This window comes from Protopterus annectens, chromosome 1.part1, assembly GCF_019279795.1.
Source record: "Protopterus annectens isolate FY-2018-M chromosome 1.part1, PAN1.0, whole genome shotgun sequence".
NCBI lineage: Eukaryota > Metazoa > Chordata > Ceratodontiformes > Protopteridae > Protopterus > Protopterus annectens.
In genome coordinates, this window is record NC_056726.1 from 1475933628 (window position 1) to 1475951654 (window position 18027).

General features: G+C 39.3%; 1 protein-coding gene across 2 annotated transcripts in view; it reads right to left on the minus strand.

The window, feature by feature from the left end:
* DCDC2B (doublecortin domain containing 2B) overlaps window positions 1–18027 on the minus strand; it is a 722606-nt gene that overhangs the window by 210935 nt on the left and 493644 nt on the right. For both annotated transcript variants that reach the window (XM_044082560.1, XM_044082551.1), the window contains one exon: window positions 6615–6654. In XM_044082560.1, coding sequence (XP_043938495.1) covers window positions 6615–6654 — 40 coding nt within the window. The remainder of the gene's footprint in view (window positions 1–6614; window positions 6655–18027) is intronic.

Consider the following 18027-nt stretch of genomic DNA (forward strand, 5'->3'; position numbering starts at 1 on the left):
AACTCACTGCCTGGCAGCCTGGCGTATTCAGGGTCTATGACTATTCCTACCCTTACCAAAACAGGTCATGGATGTCATCTTAGAAGCCAGACGGCCTAGCACTAGAAAATCTTATGCAGGTAAATGGAAGAGATTTTGCACCTGGATGCATGCTCAGGATTTGGATCCTCTCATTCCTAATATCCCATTGATTTTACATTACCTGACAGACATGCTACATAAGGGTTTATCCTTCTCCTCCATAAAAATTCATGCCTCAGCTATCTCTGCACATTACAATACAGACCCTCCAATCTTTTTGCATCCACTTCTGAAACAATATCTCAGAGGAGCAAAGAATTTAAGGCCCCCTAGGACACCACCCATACCTGCCTGGGACCTCAACTATGTTCTAGAAAAACTCACTCTGCCTCCTTTTGAGCCTGCTGCCACAACTGATATTAAGTATTTATCATGGAAGACAGCTATCCTACTGGCCTTGACTTCAGCCAGGAGAGTCTCGGAGTTACAAGCACTCATGGCTATGGACCCTTATATTATTTTTCACCAAGACAGGGTGTCTTTAAGGACTAATCCTACTTTCATGCCTAAAGTGGTTTCCAAAGTGGCTTTAAATCAAACTATTCACTTGCCAACTTTTTTCACTAACCCACAAAATAAGGGGGAAAGGATCTTGCATTCCTTGGATGTACACAGGCAACTTCGTTTTTACATGGACAGAACCAAGGATATCAGGAAAACACAGCAACTGTTTGTTTCTTATGCAACAAATTCTCAAGGCAAAGCCATTTCAAAACAGACCATTTCTAAATGGATTGCTCATGGAATCAGATTTTGTTACTCTCATCATGGAAAGCAAATCCCAGGAAAAATTAGGACTCACTCTACCAGAGCTGCTGCTACTTCAGCTGCCTTTCTCAGGGGAGTACCTACCAAAGATATTTTGGAAGCTGCAACTTGGAGTTCATTGCATACTTTAAACGCTATAATCTCCCTCTTTACTCTAAGTCTAGGGCAGGCTTTGCTTCTGCAGTCTTGCAGGGCCTTCTAGCCGCCCCTTCTACTCTATAACCACCACCCTACAGTGATGACTGCAACAGTGAAACACGATGAACATAGTACAGTTGTGTACACTTACCATAAATGTAGATGTTCGAGTGTCTTCACTGTTGCAGTCTGGGTTACCCACCCCCCCTGTCCCCTCTTTTACTTTCATTACTGTGGTTTCCTACTTCACCCTTCTTCTGAGGTGTATTTGCTACAGAGTATGGGGTTTGTTGTATTTTACTTTTTTGTTTTACTATTAGCCTTCACTTTTGGGCACCTGACATCTGGGGCAAGAACAACTGGAGAACATGGCGTCGGCTGGCAGCTTTGTACTCCTGGCACTCTGACGTCAGGGAGCATGACTGAACAGCCGACGCCGGACCCAGACTTTGGGATTCTGGCCGACCGAGGGCTGCCTGCCGGCAGGAAGAACCCTACAGTGATGACTGCAACAGTGAAGACACTCGAACATCTACATTTATGGTAAGTGTACACAACTGTACTTTCTTCAGGTTCTAGGATCCATGGCAGCTTCCATACCAATAGCACCTCTTGCAAAACTGCACATGCAAATTCTTCAATGGCTTCTCCTCTCTCAGTAGTTCCCAAACCATCACCCTCTGTGTTTTCAGATTCAGATAACCAATTCTTGCAAGCAGGATCTTCTTTGGGGGATGAGGCCAGACAAAGAACTTTGGAGCCGCCCATTCCAGTCCCCTCGGCCTAAGGCCATTATGACCAGGGATGCTTCCCTGATAGAGTGGGGGCGGGGTATTTCCAGGGAAAGACAGTCCATGGCACATGGTCCACATTGGAGGTCAACCTGCATATCAACATTCTAGAACTGAGCAGTGATGTTAGTGTTGCAAGCACTCCAACCAGTTCTTCCTTCTGGAACGATTGCAGTTCAGTCAGACAATATGTCAGTAATCTGGTATATCAACAAGCAAGGAGGAACCAAGTCCTACCCCCTGTGCCGAGAGACCATGAGAATTTGGCAGTGGGTGATAGCTTCCAACTGCTTTCTGATAGCAACACATATCCCAGGGAGCTCCAATGTGATTGCAGACAAGTTGAGCAGATGTATTCTCTTGCCCCACGAGTGGTCTCTCAATCCTAAAGTAGCTGCAGAAATCTTCAGCCGTTGGGGCCAGCCTTGTTGCAACCTTTTCATTGCCCCATCAAACAACAAATGCAGCAGCTTTTTTACCATATTCCCCCCAAAGGGGGAGTCTCTGAGGGACGCTCTGATTTACGATTGGCCCACGGGACTGCTAAATGCCTATCCCCCCATCCCTCTGATTCCACAATTCATAAAGAAAGCTATTCGGTTGAAATGCAAAGTGATCCTCATAGCCCCATTTTGGCCTCAACAAGTTTGGTTCCCCTTCCTTCTGCCTCATCTGTTATATTGACCAAGGATTCTGGACCCTCTTCCAGACCTAATTTCTCACCACAAGGGTTGAGTCATCCGAACCTGTCCAGTCTCAAGCTGACAGTTTGGTTTCTCCACTTCCATTAATTGCTAGGCAGGATTATCTCACCTCACCTGTTCATGGCATTATTCTGGCCTCTCATAAACCATCCACCAGGAAATTATATCGAGACAAATGGAAAAGGTTCTCTATTTGGTCAAAGGAAAAGATGCTAGATCCGTATTTGGTTCCAGTCATAGTGGTTTTACAGTACCTGTCTAAGTTTTTTGAAGATGGAGCCACAGCCTCTACCATACGAGTAGATCTGGTGGCTGTTTCAAATTATCATAATGGTTTGGATGGTACTCCCCTCATATCACTAAGTTTATGTAAAACTTTTCTCAAAGGAGTTTCTCACATTAGGCCTCCAATCATACAACCTATAGAGCCATGGAACCTCACGTTAATTCTTCAATCTTTGACTCAGCCTCCCTTTGAGCCCACAGCAAAATGTGACCTCAAATTCTTGTCATGAAAATCCCTCTTCTTGGTAGCCATCACACCAACCAGATGAATTTCTGAGCTTCATGCATTGTGCACCAAAAGACCCTATCTAATCTTCCACAAGGACAGAGTATCACTCAAGACGACCCCATCTTTTCTCCCCAAAGTTGTTTCTGATTTTTCCATCAATCAATCTATTGACCTACCCATATTTTTCCCAACATTTTCTAACAAAGGAGAATACTGCCTACATTCCTTGGATGTACACAGACAAATGAGATTTTATTTAGACAGGACCAAAGCAATACGTAAAATGGACCAAATTTTCATTTCCTTTTCTGGGCCTAGAATGGGAAATTCTGTTTCCAAGTTCACATTAGCAAAATGGTTAAAGGGCTGCATACGTTTCATTTATTCATTTGCAAAACAAACTCTGCCACAGAATATCAAAGCACATTCCACTAGATTGATGGCAACATCTGTAGCCTTCCACTCCAGGGCTTCTATGGATGATATTTGTGCAGCAGCCACTTGGGCTAAACCCCACACTTTTATCAATCATTACAAATTGGATGTGGTCTCCAGAGGGAGAGCTGCCTTCCGCTCAATGGTACTCAGGAACGTTCTTCCATAAGGGCTTCCCAAGGATCACAAAGTAGCTTGGGAGTCTGTCCCATCAGTGATGAATGGAAAGAAGATTAACAACATCAGATAAAGAAGTTATGTCATACCATAACGTTCCATCTGTGTTGTTGATCTTCTTTCATTCATCACTTCCCACCCTCCTTCCCCGCCAAAGGCTCCTGGGGATACTTTGGGTCCAAGTGGTGTCTTAGGGCATTTGCACAGAAATGGCCTCTGCTTTTAGGTCTACAACATGGGCAAACATTGTGGGTAGAAGCTTAGCTCGAGAGTTTTTAGCTGGTACGAGCTTGGTATTAGGCCGACTCGGTTCTGAGGGCTAGGAACCGAACCCATCAGTGGTGAATGAAAGAAGATCAACAACACAGATGGAATGTTATGGTAAGACACAACTTATTTTTTTCTGAAGGATTTGAAGTCTGAAACTCAAATGTATGTCATTATTTAGTGACTTCAATCCTCACATCATCCCAGTGATTTGCCAGAAAGCCACACATGTTATGAGGAATAGACCAAAAATATGAAGCAAAAATCTGGACATTCTGTGAAAATCTGGACAGTTGAGAGGTAAGCCATATCAACCAGACTGGCTGCAGAGATAGTAGGAAATTACATATCCGTGGTTACAGATCTTTATTACATGATCTACAAGGGGATGGTATAAAAGGAGTTTACAGCTGACTAGCCTGGGTCAGCATCAGGACTAAGACTAAACACTTGGGGTGGTGCTCCCCAACATGTAAATTAGTTGCTGTTTGTGCATTTAAGTATTGAAGAAATTTGAGAGGTAGTTTTAAAAGAAACATTTGATCTAAGTGCATGCATCAATGCAATATTAAACAATGTATTATTTTTCTAGTATGATTTTCATACGTTCTACTGTATTAATGATCCCAGTAATATAATCTATAAAATAGCACAAGTATTTCTGCTTTTATATCATAAGGAATATTAGTGTATACATTATTCTCATACAAAGTAACTACAAAATTACCCTCACTGGCCAAAAGACACATAAACAAATCGACACTGTCAAGAAATATTCACAAAAATAGAGCTGTACGAGGATAAAGTCCCCAAACGAAACACAAATATAATCCAGAAAAAAACTTTCGAGGTCACACCAGATGCTGAGAGCAATCTTTCAGTAACAAATCTTTAATGACAAGTAAAACTTAAAAATGATATCAAATAAGCGCTTTCGCGTTCAGTTACAAAAGCTTCTTCAATCAAGTAAGCACTTTATCTGTATATAGTTATGTTTTATATATATAAGTTTGGTTCAAAGTGATAGGATATATTAGGAATGTATTTTAATTAATGAAAAGGAAGTGAGGTAGTAGCGTTTCTGTATTTAACAGGTCATCACAGCTCTGTTTTTAAGTCTGAAGAAGCGTTTGCGACTGAACGCGAAAGTGCTTACTTGATATCATTTTTAAGTTTTACTTGTCATTAAAGATTTGTTACTGAAAGACTGGTCTCAGCATTTGGTGTGACCTCAATAGGTTTTGCAGGACTGTCAAGAAATATTTTGAATCTCTAATATAACTGAGACCAAAAAAAAAATTCTTCCTCCTTGATAGTGATTTTTGATGACAGATCACTATACAGTCTCAGGAGGAATGAAGGAAAGACAGAACCTCATCCTAGAAATGAAGAACTTCATTTCTTGTGATGAAGAATCATTGTGAAAATAGTGCTTCCTCTTAAGATGAAGTTCTTCTAATCATAAAACTTCTTTTCTTAGACACTGACAAGACGAGACCCAACAGTTAAGAAAACATAGAGACCAAAAGGCCCTCTCTCGCTACTCTTGTTCCACTGTATAACATTGTTACATTTAAAGAATGACACATTGTTGCAATCTGCATTAAAGTGGATGCCTCTCTGCAGAATCTGCTGACATCATGCTGTTCCTTTAGCACTATCCTCTGAGCTCATCTCCACTTGTGAATGAGATTCCAATCTTGGGCTACCATTTTTGGAGCAAACTTCAATGAAGAATTTTTACATAAAGCAGTTACAATCATGATGATTCACTGAAAAGTGAGATTTTACTGCTGAAAAAACTGAATAATCAATAAGAAAACAACGGGGATAATGTTGAATTTTGTTCTAATAAAAAATAAACAAATGTATTCATTTATCTATCCGCTGTGGCGACCCCTAACCGGGAAAAAGCCGAAAGACACGACAACATTAATTTATCTATCTCTATATATATATATCTGTCTGTTTAACCTTTTGATTATATATTTATGTATGTATGCATTTACTTATTTATTTGCTTAGGTATCTCTCTGTTTTTATTTCTTTATTTAACTGAGTACTAATATCTTTATTTCTAGGCCCAGCTCAAGCCTCGGTTTTGCAAGAGAGAACTAAACACACCCCTGCTATGTCACTGCCAACACTAGATAACTAATTAAGAAAAACGTGGGCCAAATAAACATCTGTCAAATATTTGGCTGAAGTAGTCCATGAGGTGCATGTAGGATGGGTCTGCAGCGAGCTGCCCTTATGATCAAGACCCCAAAAGAAATTTATTTTCTTTCTCTGTTTTCTACATTATTGTGATTTTACTGTCATTGCATCTGTGGTACTGTGGGTGGCGTTCTGCACTTCCCTCTTTTTGCAATTTATCTTGCAGGTGTATTTATTTAATTAACACATACTGTTCCCCAAAATGTGTATCCACAGTCATACAGTGGTTGTATTTCCCTTATTTCTTTGTACATCTCCCCAATCTGTGCACACTGGAAAATGTAGGGTCACAGTTGATGTGCACTGGTCATGTGACATCAAGGATCCTGTATTGGGTGGAGAAATGCCTTGCGCTGTCTTACCTTTTGGTTATGCAAAGAGCTTGCATGTGTGCTTCGTCAATCCACTAATACAGATCCCATTATATATTATATTATGCATAAAAAGAGCAGGTGCAAGAAAAATCTGAGCATCCTTACTGTCATTAACCCTGCATCTTTACGAACTTCAGAAAGCACGTACCTCATCTTTATGGTCATTGTGCCTGGTAGCTTGGTGGTTTCTGGAATACAAAAAAAAATGCAGAAAACAATTTGAGATAATGTTTCAGGAAGGGCTACCTTATGCAGCTGAACAAGTAAATGTTTCTCAGTTATTACATTTTATTTTAACAGGATTCTGGCTCAGAGGTTGTAACAAGTTCAGATGAATTTTATTTTACTTCATTATATCATCTTTACTGAATTTTATAAAATTAAAAAAGTATAGAGATTTATGTGTATGCACAATCTGTTACATGCACTAAGCAATTATTCTGACATATTTCATACTTAAAACGATTCTTTTTTGGGTGGGTATATATGGATTAAGCTAATTTTGACACCTACGAAATTGTTACAACATAATAGGAAATAGATGAGCATTTTAAGCATTAAAAAAAAATCTTCTGACAAGTGAATCTCAACAACGATAAAGGATTATGATAGAGAAGGATCAATATAAAACATGTGATGGGGGTAAATGAGTGCAAATCCTTCACCCTTAACTGTGGCAAACATTGTCTGTGACCACAAAGGAGTCGTTCCAGCCCTTAACTGTGGCAGACATTGTCTCTGACCATAAGGGAGTCTTTCCCACCCCTAACTGTGGCAGACATTGTCTGTGACCATAAGGGAGTCCTTCCCACCCCTAACTGTGGCAGACATTGTCTGTGACCATAAGGGAGTCCTTCCCACCCCTAACTGTGGCAGACATTGTCTGTGACCATAAGGGAGTCCTTCCCACCCCTAACTGTGGTAGACATTGTCTGTAACCATAAGGGAGTCCTTCCCACCCCTAACTGTGCAATACATTGTCTGTGACCATAAGGGACTCCTTCCCACCCCTAACTGGGGTAGACATTGTCTGTGACCATAAGGGAGTCCTTCCCATCCAAAACTGTGCAAACACTGTGTGATAACCATAAGGGAGTCCTTACTGCCCTTAACTGTTCCAAAAATAAGTATAAGTGAGTCAAACCACCACGGTCCAGCCAAATAAATGTCCAGAAAATGTGTAAAACAGCAAACAGTTTACTGGGAAAAGGTTAGTGCTTTCGCGGGGTTACCGCTTCATCAGACCAAATACAAAATGAAAGTAAAAATCACATATTTTTAAAAAAGTACACAACCAATCAGTAAGAAACAATTAAAACTGAACCAATTAAAAACAAAAATGATCTTGCATCATCTTCTGCCTAATAAGGCAAGCTTAAGGGAAGTGCCACTGTTAAGGCCTGGAGATTCATAAGCTCTCATAGAGATAATCCACTTTAGTTCACATAATTCAACAGTGTTGTTAAAATCACCTCTTCTTCTGCTGGGATACAGCACTTGTAGAACCCTAAACAGAAAGGTACTATGGCCTGGATAAGATAAGGCATGATTAGCTAGGGCATTAGATATAACCTAATTGCGTATGTTTCCTAAATGCTCAAGAATTCTTTCCCTCAGCAGGCATGTGGTCTTACCAATGTAAAAACCATTACAGGAACAGCATGTAGCAAGATAAACTAAGTTCCTGCTCCTACATGTTGCCACAAATCTAGGTGTAAAACCACTTCCGGTGAAAGGGTGTGTAAAACAGGGATCTGGAGAAATAGCAGAGCAAGCTTTACAATTATAACAGGAAAGGGTACCAACCTTCCCTGAGGGTGTGGGACATACAGACCTTGGGCCATAACATAAAAGCCTTTTAAGTGACATGTTATTCCTGAATGTAAAGGAGGGGTAATCTCCCACCACCCGTCTTACATTTTCACCTACTAAAAGAACAGGCCAATTTTTTCTAATAACATTACAGTAATGCTGTATATTATTAGAATATTTAAAAAAATATCCTGGGAGAGCAACCCATGTTACCAATCTGTCTTTTATTCGTAGTGTGATTATTTGAAGAAAAATAGGGAGCACCCCTACTGCGTCGATTCGATAAAGCAGTCATTCTGGAGATACTTGCTGAGGTCTGTGAGTACCCTCTAACATTAAACCGTCACCCATTTTATATACAGTCTCTTGAAAAGCCACATCGTTGGTACATAGCCTAGAGGCCCTTAAACACTGGCCATTAAGGATGTTAGAAAATGTGTTGAGGATACATGCTAGACCGATGGAGTAAACTATTCATCCAACAGGGTTTCCTGTAGAGCTGTGTCTCAAGGGTGCTTCCGTATTTCATAATACAGTAACATCTAAGAAGTCAATAGATGTGGAAGAGTAATTTAGACTAAACCTTAGATATTCTGTGGTACTTTCAAGATATCTGACAAAATTCAAAAGTTCGTCCTCACTACCTCCCCACAAGAGAAAAATATCATCAACAAATCTGGTGTAGTACTTGATAAAGTGTCTATAGGGATTATCATTATAAACATGCTCATTCGCCCACTGCGCCAAAGCCAAAATTAGCATAGCTATTGGCGCAGGGGGTGCCCATGGCTACTCCTGTCTGTTGCAGATAATACTGACCTTCAAACACAGAACAGTTATTACATAGAATCACATCTAACAAAGTACAGATAACAGTAATCATGTTATGTGAAAAATGGCCATGATTAGAAATAAACAACCTGACAGCATCAGTACCCACGTCATTAGGTATAACAGTGCACAGAGTTTTCATGTTCAAGGTTGTCAGAAAAACATTAACAAGTACAACACCATTTGTAGAGGAGTATAAACTAGACAGAAAATGTATCTTTTAAAATTGATAGAGACTCACTAAGTACAGATTTAAGTTTTAGTTCAACATATTTGGAAAGAGTTTCAGTCACCCAGCTGCACCCTGAAACAATGGGGTGGAGTGGTAGCTTGCAACTGTCCTTATGAATTTTTGGCAACCCATGTATTGTAGGGATGAGGGGATTCTCAATGGTCAAGGACTCATACAGATCATGGTCAATAAGACCACACATCAACTAATCATAAAGAACATTCTTTACATTAGTAATACATCTATTAACATCTTTCTCTAGAACCTTCTTATAGGTACAAACATCATTTAGCATAGTATACATACTAGTTAAGTAATCGGATCTATTCAGTGCAACAATTGCACCTCCCTTATCAGCAGGCCTAATACTGATAGAAGGTTCAGTTCGTAGTTGTTGCAAAGCATTGTTTTCATCAGTATTTAGATTACAAAACTCCAGCTTAAAAACGCCCAAAGATGCAAAAATATCATTTTCACATGATTTAACAAAAGACTCAATAGATGCTGCAAGAGGTGGGCAATAAACCCTCTGTTTATAAGGACCCTGTTTCTGTATTAACATGCCATTTCCCCCAAACAGAGTTCCAAGCATAACATTACGTGCAAATAGTTTGATATCTAAAATGGCATCAGCTACATTGGATTTATTGTTTGGTACAAAGTCTAAACCTTTGTTAAGTACAGATATCTGTGCTGCTGTTAGGGAATAATTTGATAAATTATACACTAAGTCTTGTTCAGAAAAGGTTTCATACTATTCCGTCTCACTGGTGACCATCCTTCCTTGGAGGCTTTCCTTTTCCGAGTATCTCTTGATAGAGAGCGGCCTCGTTGGTTCAGTGGATCCAGCCTGGTGTGCAATCGTAGAGCCATAAAAGGGTTAGGCAAGGAAATATTGCCATTATCTTTAAGCCTAGGCATTTCCTTCACTTTACTATGGGCTCCTAGTCTTAAAAAATCATCTGTATAAGGACTGTTCACTGAAGGAGCTCCAGCTTTAGCCACAACAGCTTGCATAACATTCAGAGGGTCAAGAGATGTAAGTTCGACGTCAGCAGTTGGAGACGTAACTCCCGATGGCAGGGGCGTGTCTTCAGAACCCTCGTTGCTGATAGAATGATTCGGTAGATCCAAAATAAGCATACTAGGAGTATTTCCTTCGGTCGAAACAATATTAGTTAAACTATTGCTGGATACAGTCAGAGAATCCAGCTTGGGTACATTTAAAGTACGCTTGTTGGTTGAAAGTGCATTGGTTGTATTTGCACTAGATTTACCTAAAGAGTGTGAATTTACATCACAAACTTGCTGTACTGCAGGCTGAACATTAGAACGATTAGGTTCACTCCTTGACCAAACAAAAATATTACCTTTAGTGAAATCTGAGTGGTCCCTGAGTAGCTTCTTGTGTTTCTGTTGTTTAAGCCTATATTCATAGGCCAATACCTCAGCACACAGGTTGCCTAGTTTTAATGAGTATTTATCAGATGGATACTTAGTTTGCATAGTATCTAGTTGGCGTTCAATGTCAATATGAAGAGACATTTTAATGGGAGTATAATACTTTATTAAAAGTCGTAAATAGTTAAAACTTAAATCCAGATTCAGTTGTTGCCAACATTTAAGTAATTCAGGTTCACTAGAGGCTTGAGTAGGCATTTTCAGGATCTGTAACCCCCTGGGGATAACTTTATGCTCAAGACAAGCCTCAAAGTGAAACCTCTGCCATTCATACCTTTTTAGCTTGTACATCAAATTTTAACTTCTTTAAAGGCTTCCAAAAAAGCACACAAACCATCAGTATCCAGGGTCTCAACCTCTCCTTGTGTAGAAAAGGCAAGCCTTTGGAGAGGGTTAGGCTGGTTAGTAACTAGTCTATGTAGGCGGTTAGTATCATTACGATTCATTGTGTTCATTTGAGTAGATACCACATCAGTAGATGTATAAATCCCTCCGGCATTTGCTTCAAGAGATTCCGCCATGTGCAGCAGGTAGCTCTTCAAAAATTCAGTGAAAAAAATATATATAAGCTATCCCACTGCTAAAGGAGACTCACAAAACAAAGCAGCAAATCCAAAAATAAGTATAAGTGAGTCAAACCACCACAGTCCAGCCAAACAAATGTCCAGAAGATATGTAAAACAGCAAACAGTTTATTGGAAAAAGGTTAGCACTTTTGCGGGGTTACCGCTTCATCAGACCAAATACAAAATGAAAGTAAAAATCACATATTTTTAAAAAGGCACTCTACCAATCAGTAAGAAACAATTAAAAATGAACCAATTAAAAACAAAAATGATCTTACATCATCTTCTGCCTAATAAGGCAGGCTTAAGGGAAGTTCCACTGTTAAGGCCTGGAGGTTCATAAGCTCTCATAGAGATAATCCACTTTAGTTCACATAATTCGCGTTTATATCACCTTATCGAAAGATGAAAGTAATGAACGCTATTTCATCAGCCCCAAAACATCTAAACATGAAAATATCGAACATTCAGAACAGCGAATTTTTTCCCATGGAAAAAATTTGCTGCTCCAAAACACATACACACAACACAAGCACATCAAACAAACAGCAACCACACACATACACTTAAATTCCTACATCTAATGCTACACTAAACTAAACATACACTACTATCTACCCACTTACCTTAACCCAAACCCTAACCATAAGGTCCGTCACTATTGCACACTCACCTAACCCGCGCCCTAACCCTAATTCACTTAAACCGCTCCAACCCTAAAGTCTGTCACTATCGCACACATACCTAAGCCGCGCCCAAACCCTAACTCACTTAACCCGCCTCTAACCCTAACATACAAACAATCGCACACTTACCTGAACCCAACACGTAACTTTCCACCACAGCACTAAGAATAGCGAAGCCACAGAAACGGCCAACCAAATTCTTTCCCTAGGAAAGTATTTGCTGTTCTGCAGCTTCACTATTCTTAGCGTTCGTTGAATAGTGTTCGATATCAGAACATTCAAAGTTTTAATACTTCGATGTTCTGATATAGACCCCATAATTCAGCAGTGTTGTTCAAATCACCTCTTCTTCTGCTCTTATTTTTGGATTTCCTAGTTTGTTTTGTGAGTCTCCTTTAGCAGTGGGATAGCTTATATATTTTTTTTCCACTGAATTTTTGAAGAGCTACCTGCTGCACATGGCAGACTCTCTTGAGGTGAATGCTGGAGGGATTTATACATCTACTGATGTGGTATCTACTCAAATGAATACTATGAATCATAATGATACTAGCCACCTACATAGACTAGTTACTAACCAGCCTAACCCTCTCCTAAGGCTTGCCTTTTCTACACAAGGAGAGGTTGAGGTTTATGATTTGTTGATGTGTGGTCTTATTGACCATGATTTGTAGGAGTCCTTGATCATTGAGAATCCCCTTATTCCTACAATACATGGGTTGCCCAAAATTCATAAGTACAGTCACAAGCAGCCACTCCACCCCATTGTTTCAGGGCGCAGCTGGCTGACTGAACCTCTTTCCAAATATGTTGAACTAAAACTTAAATCTGTACTTAGTGAGTCTCTATCAATTTTAAAAGATACTGTACATTTTCTGTCTAGTGTATACTCCTCTACAAATGGTGTAGTACTTGATAATGTTTTTCTGACAACCTTGGACGTGAAAACTCTGTGCACTGTTGTACCTAATGAAGTGGGTATTGATGCTGTCAGGTTGTTTATTTCTCATCATGGCCATTTCTCACATAACATGATTACTGTTATCTGTACTTTGTTAGATTTGATTTTATGTAATAACTGTTCTGTGTTTGAAGGTCAGTATTATCTGCAACAGACAGGAGTAGCTATGGGCACCCCCTGCGCCAATAGCTATGCTAATTTGGCTATGGCGCAGTGGGAGAATGAGCATGTTTATAATGATAATCCCTATAGACACTTTATCAAGTACTTCACCAGATTTGTTGATGATATTTTTCTCTTGTGGAGAGGTAGTGAGGAAGAACGTTTGAATTTTGTCAGATATCTTGAAAGTACCACAGACTATCTAAGGTTTAGTCTAAATTACTCTTCCACATCTATTGACTTCTTAGATGTTACTGTATTTAGAAATACTGAAGGCACCCTTGAGACGCAGCTCTACAGGAAACCCTGTTGGAGGAATAGTTTACTCCATTGGTCTAGTATGCATCCTTCACATATTTTTTCTAACATTCTTAATGGCCAATGTTTAAGAGCCTCTAAGCTATGTACCAACGATGTGGCTTTTCAGGAGACCATATATAAAATGGGTGAAGGCTTTAATGTTAGAGGGTATTCACAAACCTCAATAAATAACTCCAGGATGACTGCTTTATCGAATCGACACACTAGAGGTGCTCCGTATTTTTCTTCAAACAATCACACTATGAATAAAAGGCACGTTGATAACATGGGTTACTCTCCCAGGATATTTTTTAAATATTCTAATAATATACAGCATTACTGTAATGTTATTAGAAAAAATTGGCCTGTTCTTTTAGCAGGTGAAAATGTAAGACGGGTGATGCGAGATTATCCCTCCTTTACATTCAGGAATAACGTGTCACTTAAAAGGTTTTTATGTTATGGCCCAAGGTTATAATTGTAAAGCTTGCTCTGCTATTTCTCCAGATCCCTGTTTTACATACCCTGTCACCACACGTGTTTTTACACCTAGATTTGTGGCAACATGTAGGAGCAGGAACTTAGTTTATCTTGCTAGATACTGTTCCTGTAATGTTTTTTACATTGGTAAGACCACACGCCAGCTGAGGGAAAGAATTCTTGAGCATTTAGGAAACATACGCAATCAGGTTATATCTAATGGCCAAGCTAATCATGCCTTATCTTATCCAGGCCATAGTACCTTTCTGTTTAGGGTTCTGCAAGTGCTGTATCCCATCAGAAGAAGAGGTTGTTTTAACAACACTGCTGAATTATGTGAACTAAAGTGGATTATCTCTACAAGAACTTATGAACCTCTAGGCCTTAACAGTGGCACTTCCCTTATATATACCTACATACATACATACAAATGTTTCAAGCACGGGCATGAAGCCCTTCTAGCTTTTGCCAATATGCCAAAACACTTGTTCCCATAATAAATGTCCAGGCTGTTCTTAAAAATATCTAAACTAGTACTTGCTTTAATGTAATTTGGTAGTCTGTTCCAAGCATCAGCTACTCTGTCAGAGAACCAATTAGTACACTTCTCGTTCCAATAGAATCTTCTACAGAGGTTATCTGATGATTCTCTAGTACTTTTTGATAACCCCAAACATTCCCAGAGGTAATTATCCCTAAATGCCCTATATACCTGAATAAGATGTCCTCTAATATCTGTAAGAGACACTGTACAAGTTCAGATATTTTAGTCTTTCATAATAACTTAGATTTTCTATTAAGCCTGCCTTATTAGGCAGAATATGATGTAAGATAATTTTTGTTTTTTAATTGGTTTTTATTGTTTCTTACTGATTGGTTGTGTACTTTTTAAAAAAAATATGTGATTTTTACTTTCATTTTGTATTGGGTCTGATGAAGCGGTAACCCTGCGAAAGTGCTAACCTTTTTCCAATAAACTGTTTGCTGTTTTACATATCTTCTGAACATTTCTTTGGCTGGACTGTGGTGGTTTGACTCACTTATACTTATTTTTGGATTTGCTGCTTTGTTTTGTGAGTCTCCTTTAGCAGTGGGATAGCTTATATATATATATATATATATATATATATATATATATATATATATATATATATATATATTACAATTAACTGTTGCAAACATTGTCTGTGACCATAATGGAGTCGTTCCCCCCCAACTGTGGATGACGTCTGTGACCATAAGGGAGTCCTTCCCATCCAAAACTGTGACGAACATTGTTTGGTGACCATAAGGGAGTCCTTACTGCCCTTAACTGTTGCAAACATTGTGACCATAAGGGAGTCCTTCCCACCCTTAACTGTGGTAAACATTGTCTGTAAACATAAGGGAGCCCTTCCCATACTGTCTTAGCTTTAGCAGTAATCCTCAATCCACAACATTTAGGATTCAGCGCTATTTTGGTCACTAAAGTGTTTTTTGGCTCTCTGAATTTCATATACCTCACTACTATAGATACTGTGATGCAGTCTAGTTTTCTTTGATGGAACAGACTGGGCTCTTGAATCATCTGAGATTTAATTATAATGCACTATAAACAACTGTCTTACTATGTTATTATTATTATGATTATTATTATTATTGTTATAATTATTATTATATTATTATTATTATTAGTATTATCATTACTATTTGATATGGTCACAGGACTGTACCTACTCTTGTTTTCATGTAGCCTTGACATCCAGAGAAATGTTCTGCTCGTTTGCCATGCTACTGTTTTTAGCAACATGCAGTGCACCAATTTATGGTAGAAATATCAGTTTTGTCACCAGCAAGTTCACTTACTGCAGAGGATAACGGACACCAGCAGCATAGGCTTTGTAAGCAACAATGCACTGCCATACTGATGCACTTCAGCTCCATGTCCAATGCACTGCCATACTTATGTACTTCAGCTCCATGTTCACACACCTCTTGATAGGCTTTGTAAGCAACAATGCACTGCCATACTGATGCACTTCAGCTCCATGTCCAATGCACTGCCATACTTATGTACTTCAGCTCCATGTTCACACACCTCTTGATAGGCTTTGTAAGCAACAATGCACTGCCATACTGATGCACTTCAGCTCCATGTCCACACACCTCTTGATAGGCTTTGTAAGCAGCAATGCACTGCCATACTGATGTACCTCAGCTCCATGTCCAATGCACTGCCATACTGATGTACCTCAGCTCCATGTCCACACACCACTTGAGCTCTCTTGCTGCCCTGCTTCAACCATACAACATAATCCAGTGCCCCACGTCCATCGCCAGGTCTAATAGCCACTCCATTCGGGTTCCTATCATATGATCGAAGTCTTACAACTTCGTATTATTAAAGAACAAGCTTTAATGATTGAAGTTGTAAAACCTCGAAGCATATAACAGAGATCACCATAGAGCATGGAAAGGGAAGATTTCCCTTTACTGCACTGTAGTGCGATCTCGGAGTTGGTATATTTAAGTAGTGTGGGGTGTGGGGGGTGCAGAGGGGCTTGCCCCCTCCATAGAGCATATATATATATTTTTTTTTACTGTTTTTACTTTTTTTTTATGTGTGTTCGAAGTTCCGAGACTTCGGTCATTAAAGTTCATCCTTTAATGATTCAAAGTTTTGGAACTTCGATCATATGATTATAGACCCCTCCACCCCATTCTGTATCAATTTTACATGCTAGAGCTGGAATATAACCAAAGGGGATCCTAGAGGGTCAAGATGTTTGTCTTAGACAGGGGGGTTATTTTATAGCATACCCATGTTGCTCCTCCCACCCTGCAGTCACTTGTTTCCATCCAAAGGATGGGTGTGCAATGGGGATGTGCAGTATCTTGCCCTGCCTCTGTCATAACTCAGCCACCCTATTCTTATGCTTGGACCATGACCTCATGAAGACATCTCCAAGAATTCTCATTGGGAACATCCACACACTCACCCTGCCTCCATGAGATGGGCATGCTCATCCTACAGCCTCAAGCACCCAAGTTGCTAATTGAACTCGGGTGGTCACCTGGACCATATTACAGACTTTATCCCTCTTTGCCACGGCACTACCTTACGTGTGTACACACATAGCATATTTCAAACCATATACACTTGTATGTAAAACTTAATTTTTATTGAAATTTTTTAAACACCCTTAGCGCTTCAGCAAGTCTTCAAGGGGCACAGGGAGCCTAAATGAGTTCAATCACTTCTTATATCATTAAGGAACTATATCACATGAGTAATCTAAAATGAACATTAACTGTGCAACTAGGAGCCATGATCCTTTTGACTTCATCCTCTCAAATATGGCCACTTATTGCACACTTCATATGCATCATCATTTCTGTTAAATCAGACCATTAATCAGTAGCCTTTTCCTTTAAAACTGGTGGTACTGCTGTAACTATTTCTGTATCTTAAGGATTTCTCAAAAGTAAAACTTCTTCACTTATTTTCTAACCTAAATGCATTCCTCAGTTATCCCCCTCTGATGAATCCCATGGCTAAAGCTGCAGAATTTGAAAACAAACCCCTATGATGGAATACCAATATAAATAAACTATATAACAAGAGAAAGAAATTACTTAATTCTTATAAGAAGTCACATTTTACTAACATAACAGCACACACACGCAAACTATTAACAAGCTTAAGGGAACCATAAGGTAGCTCAAAGCTCAGTATGAACTTAAAATGTCTATCAAAACCAAAAATAACTACAAACCTTTTTTAGCTACATCAGGAAGTTAAGAAGAATGTTCAGCGATAGTCTGCAATAATGCTGCCTCACTCTGATGCAAAAGAAATAGTTAATATCCTAGCTGGCAAATTTAGTACACATTTTACTTCACCTATAAGTACACTTACTCCACAGATTCCACAGTCCCATCCAACCCCTTTAATTACTACGGAACAAACTCTCAGCTCTCAACATCCCATTCATGGATCCTGATAACATACCAGGCTGTCTGATTATTAGTACCAGATGTGGACTACATGAACCTCTATATCACATCTTTAATCAAAGCCTCTCCACTAG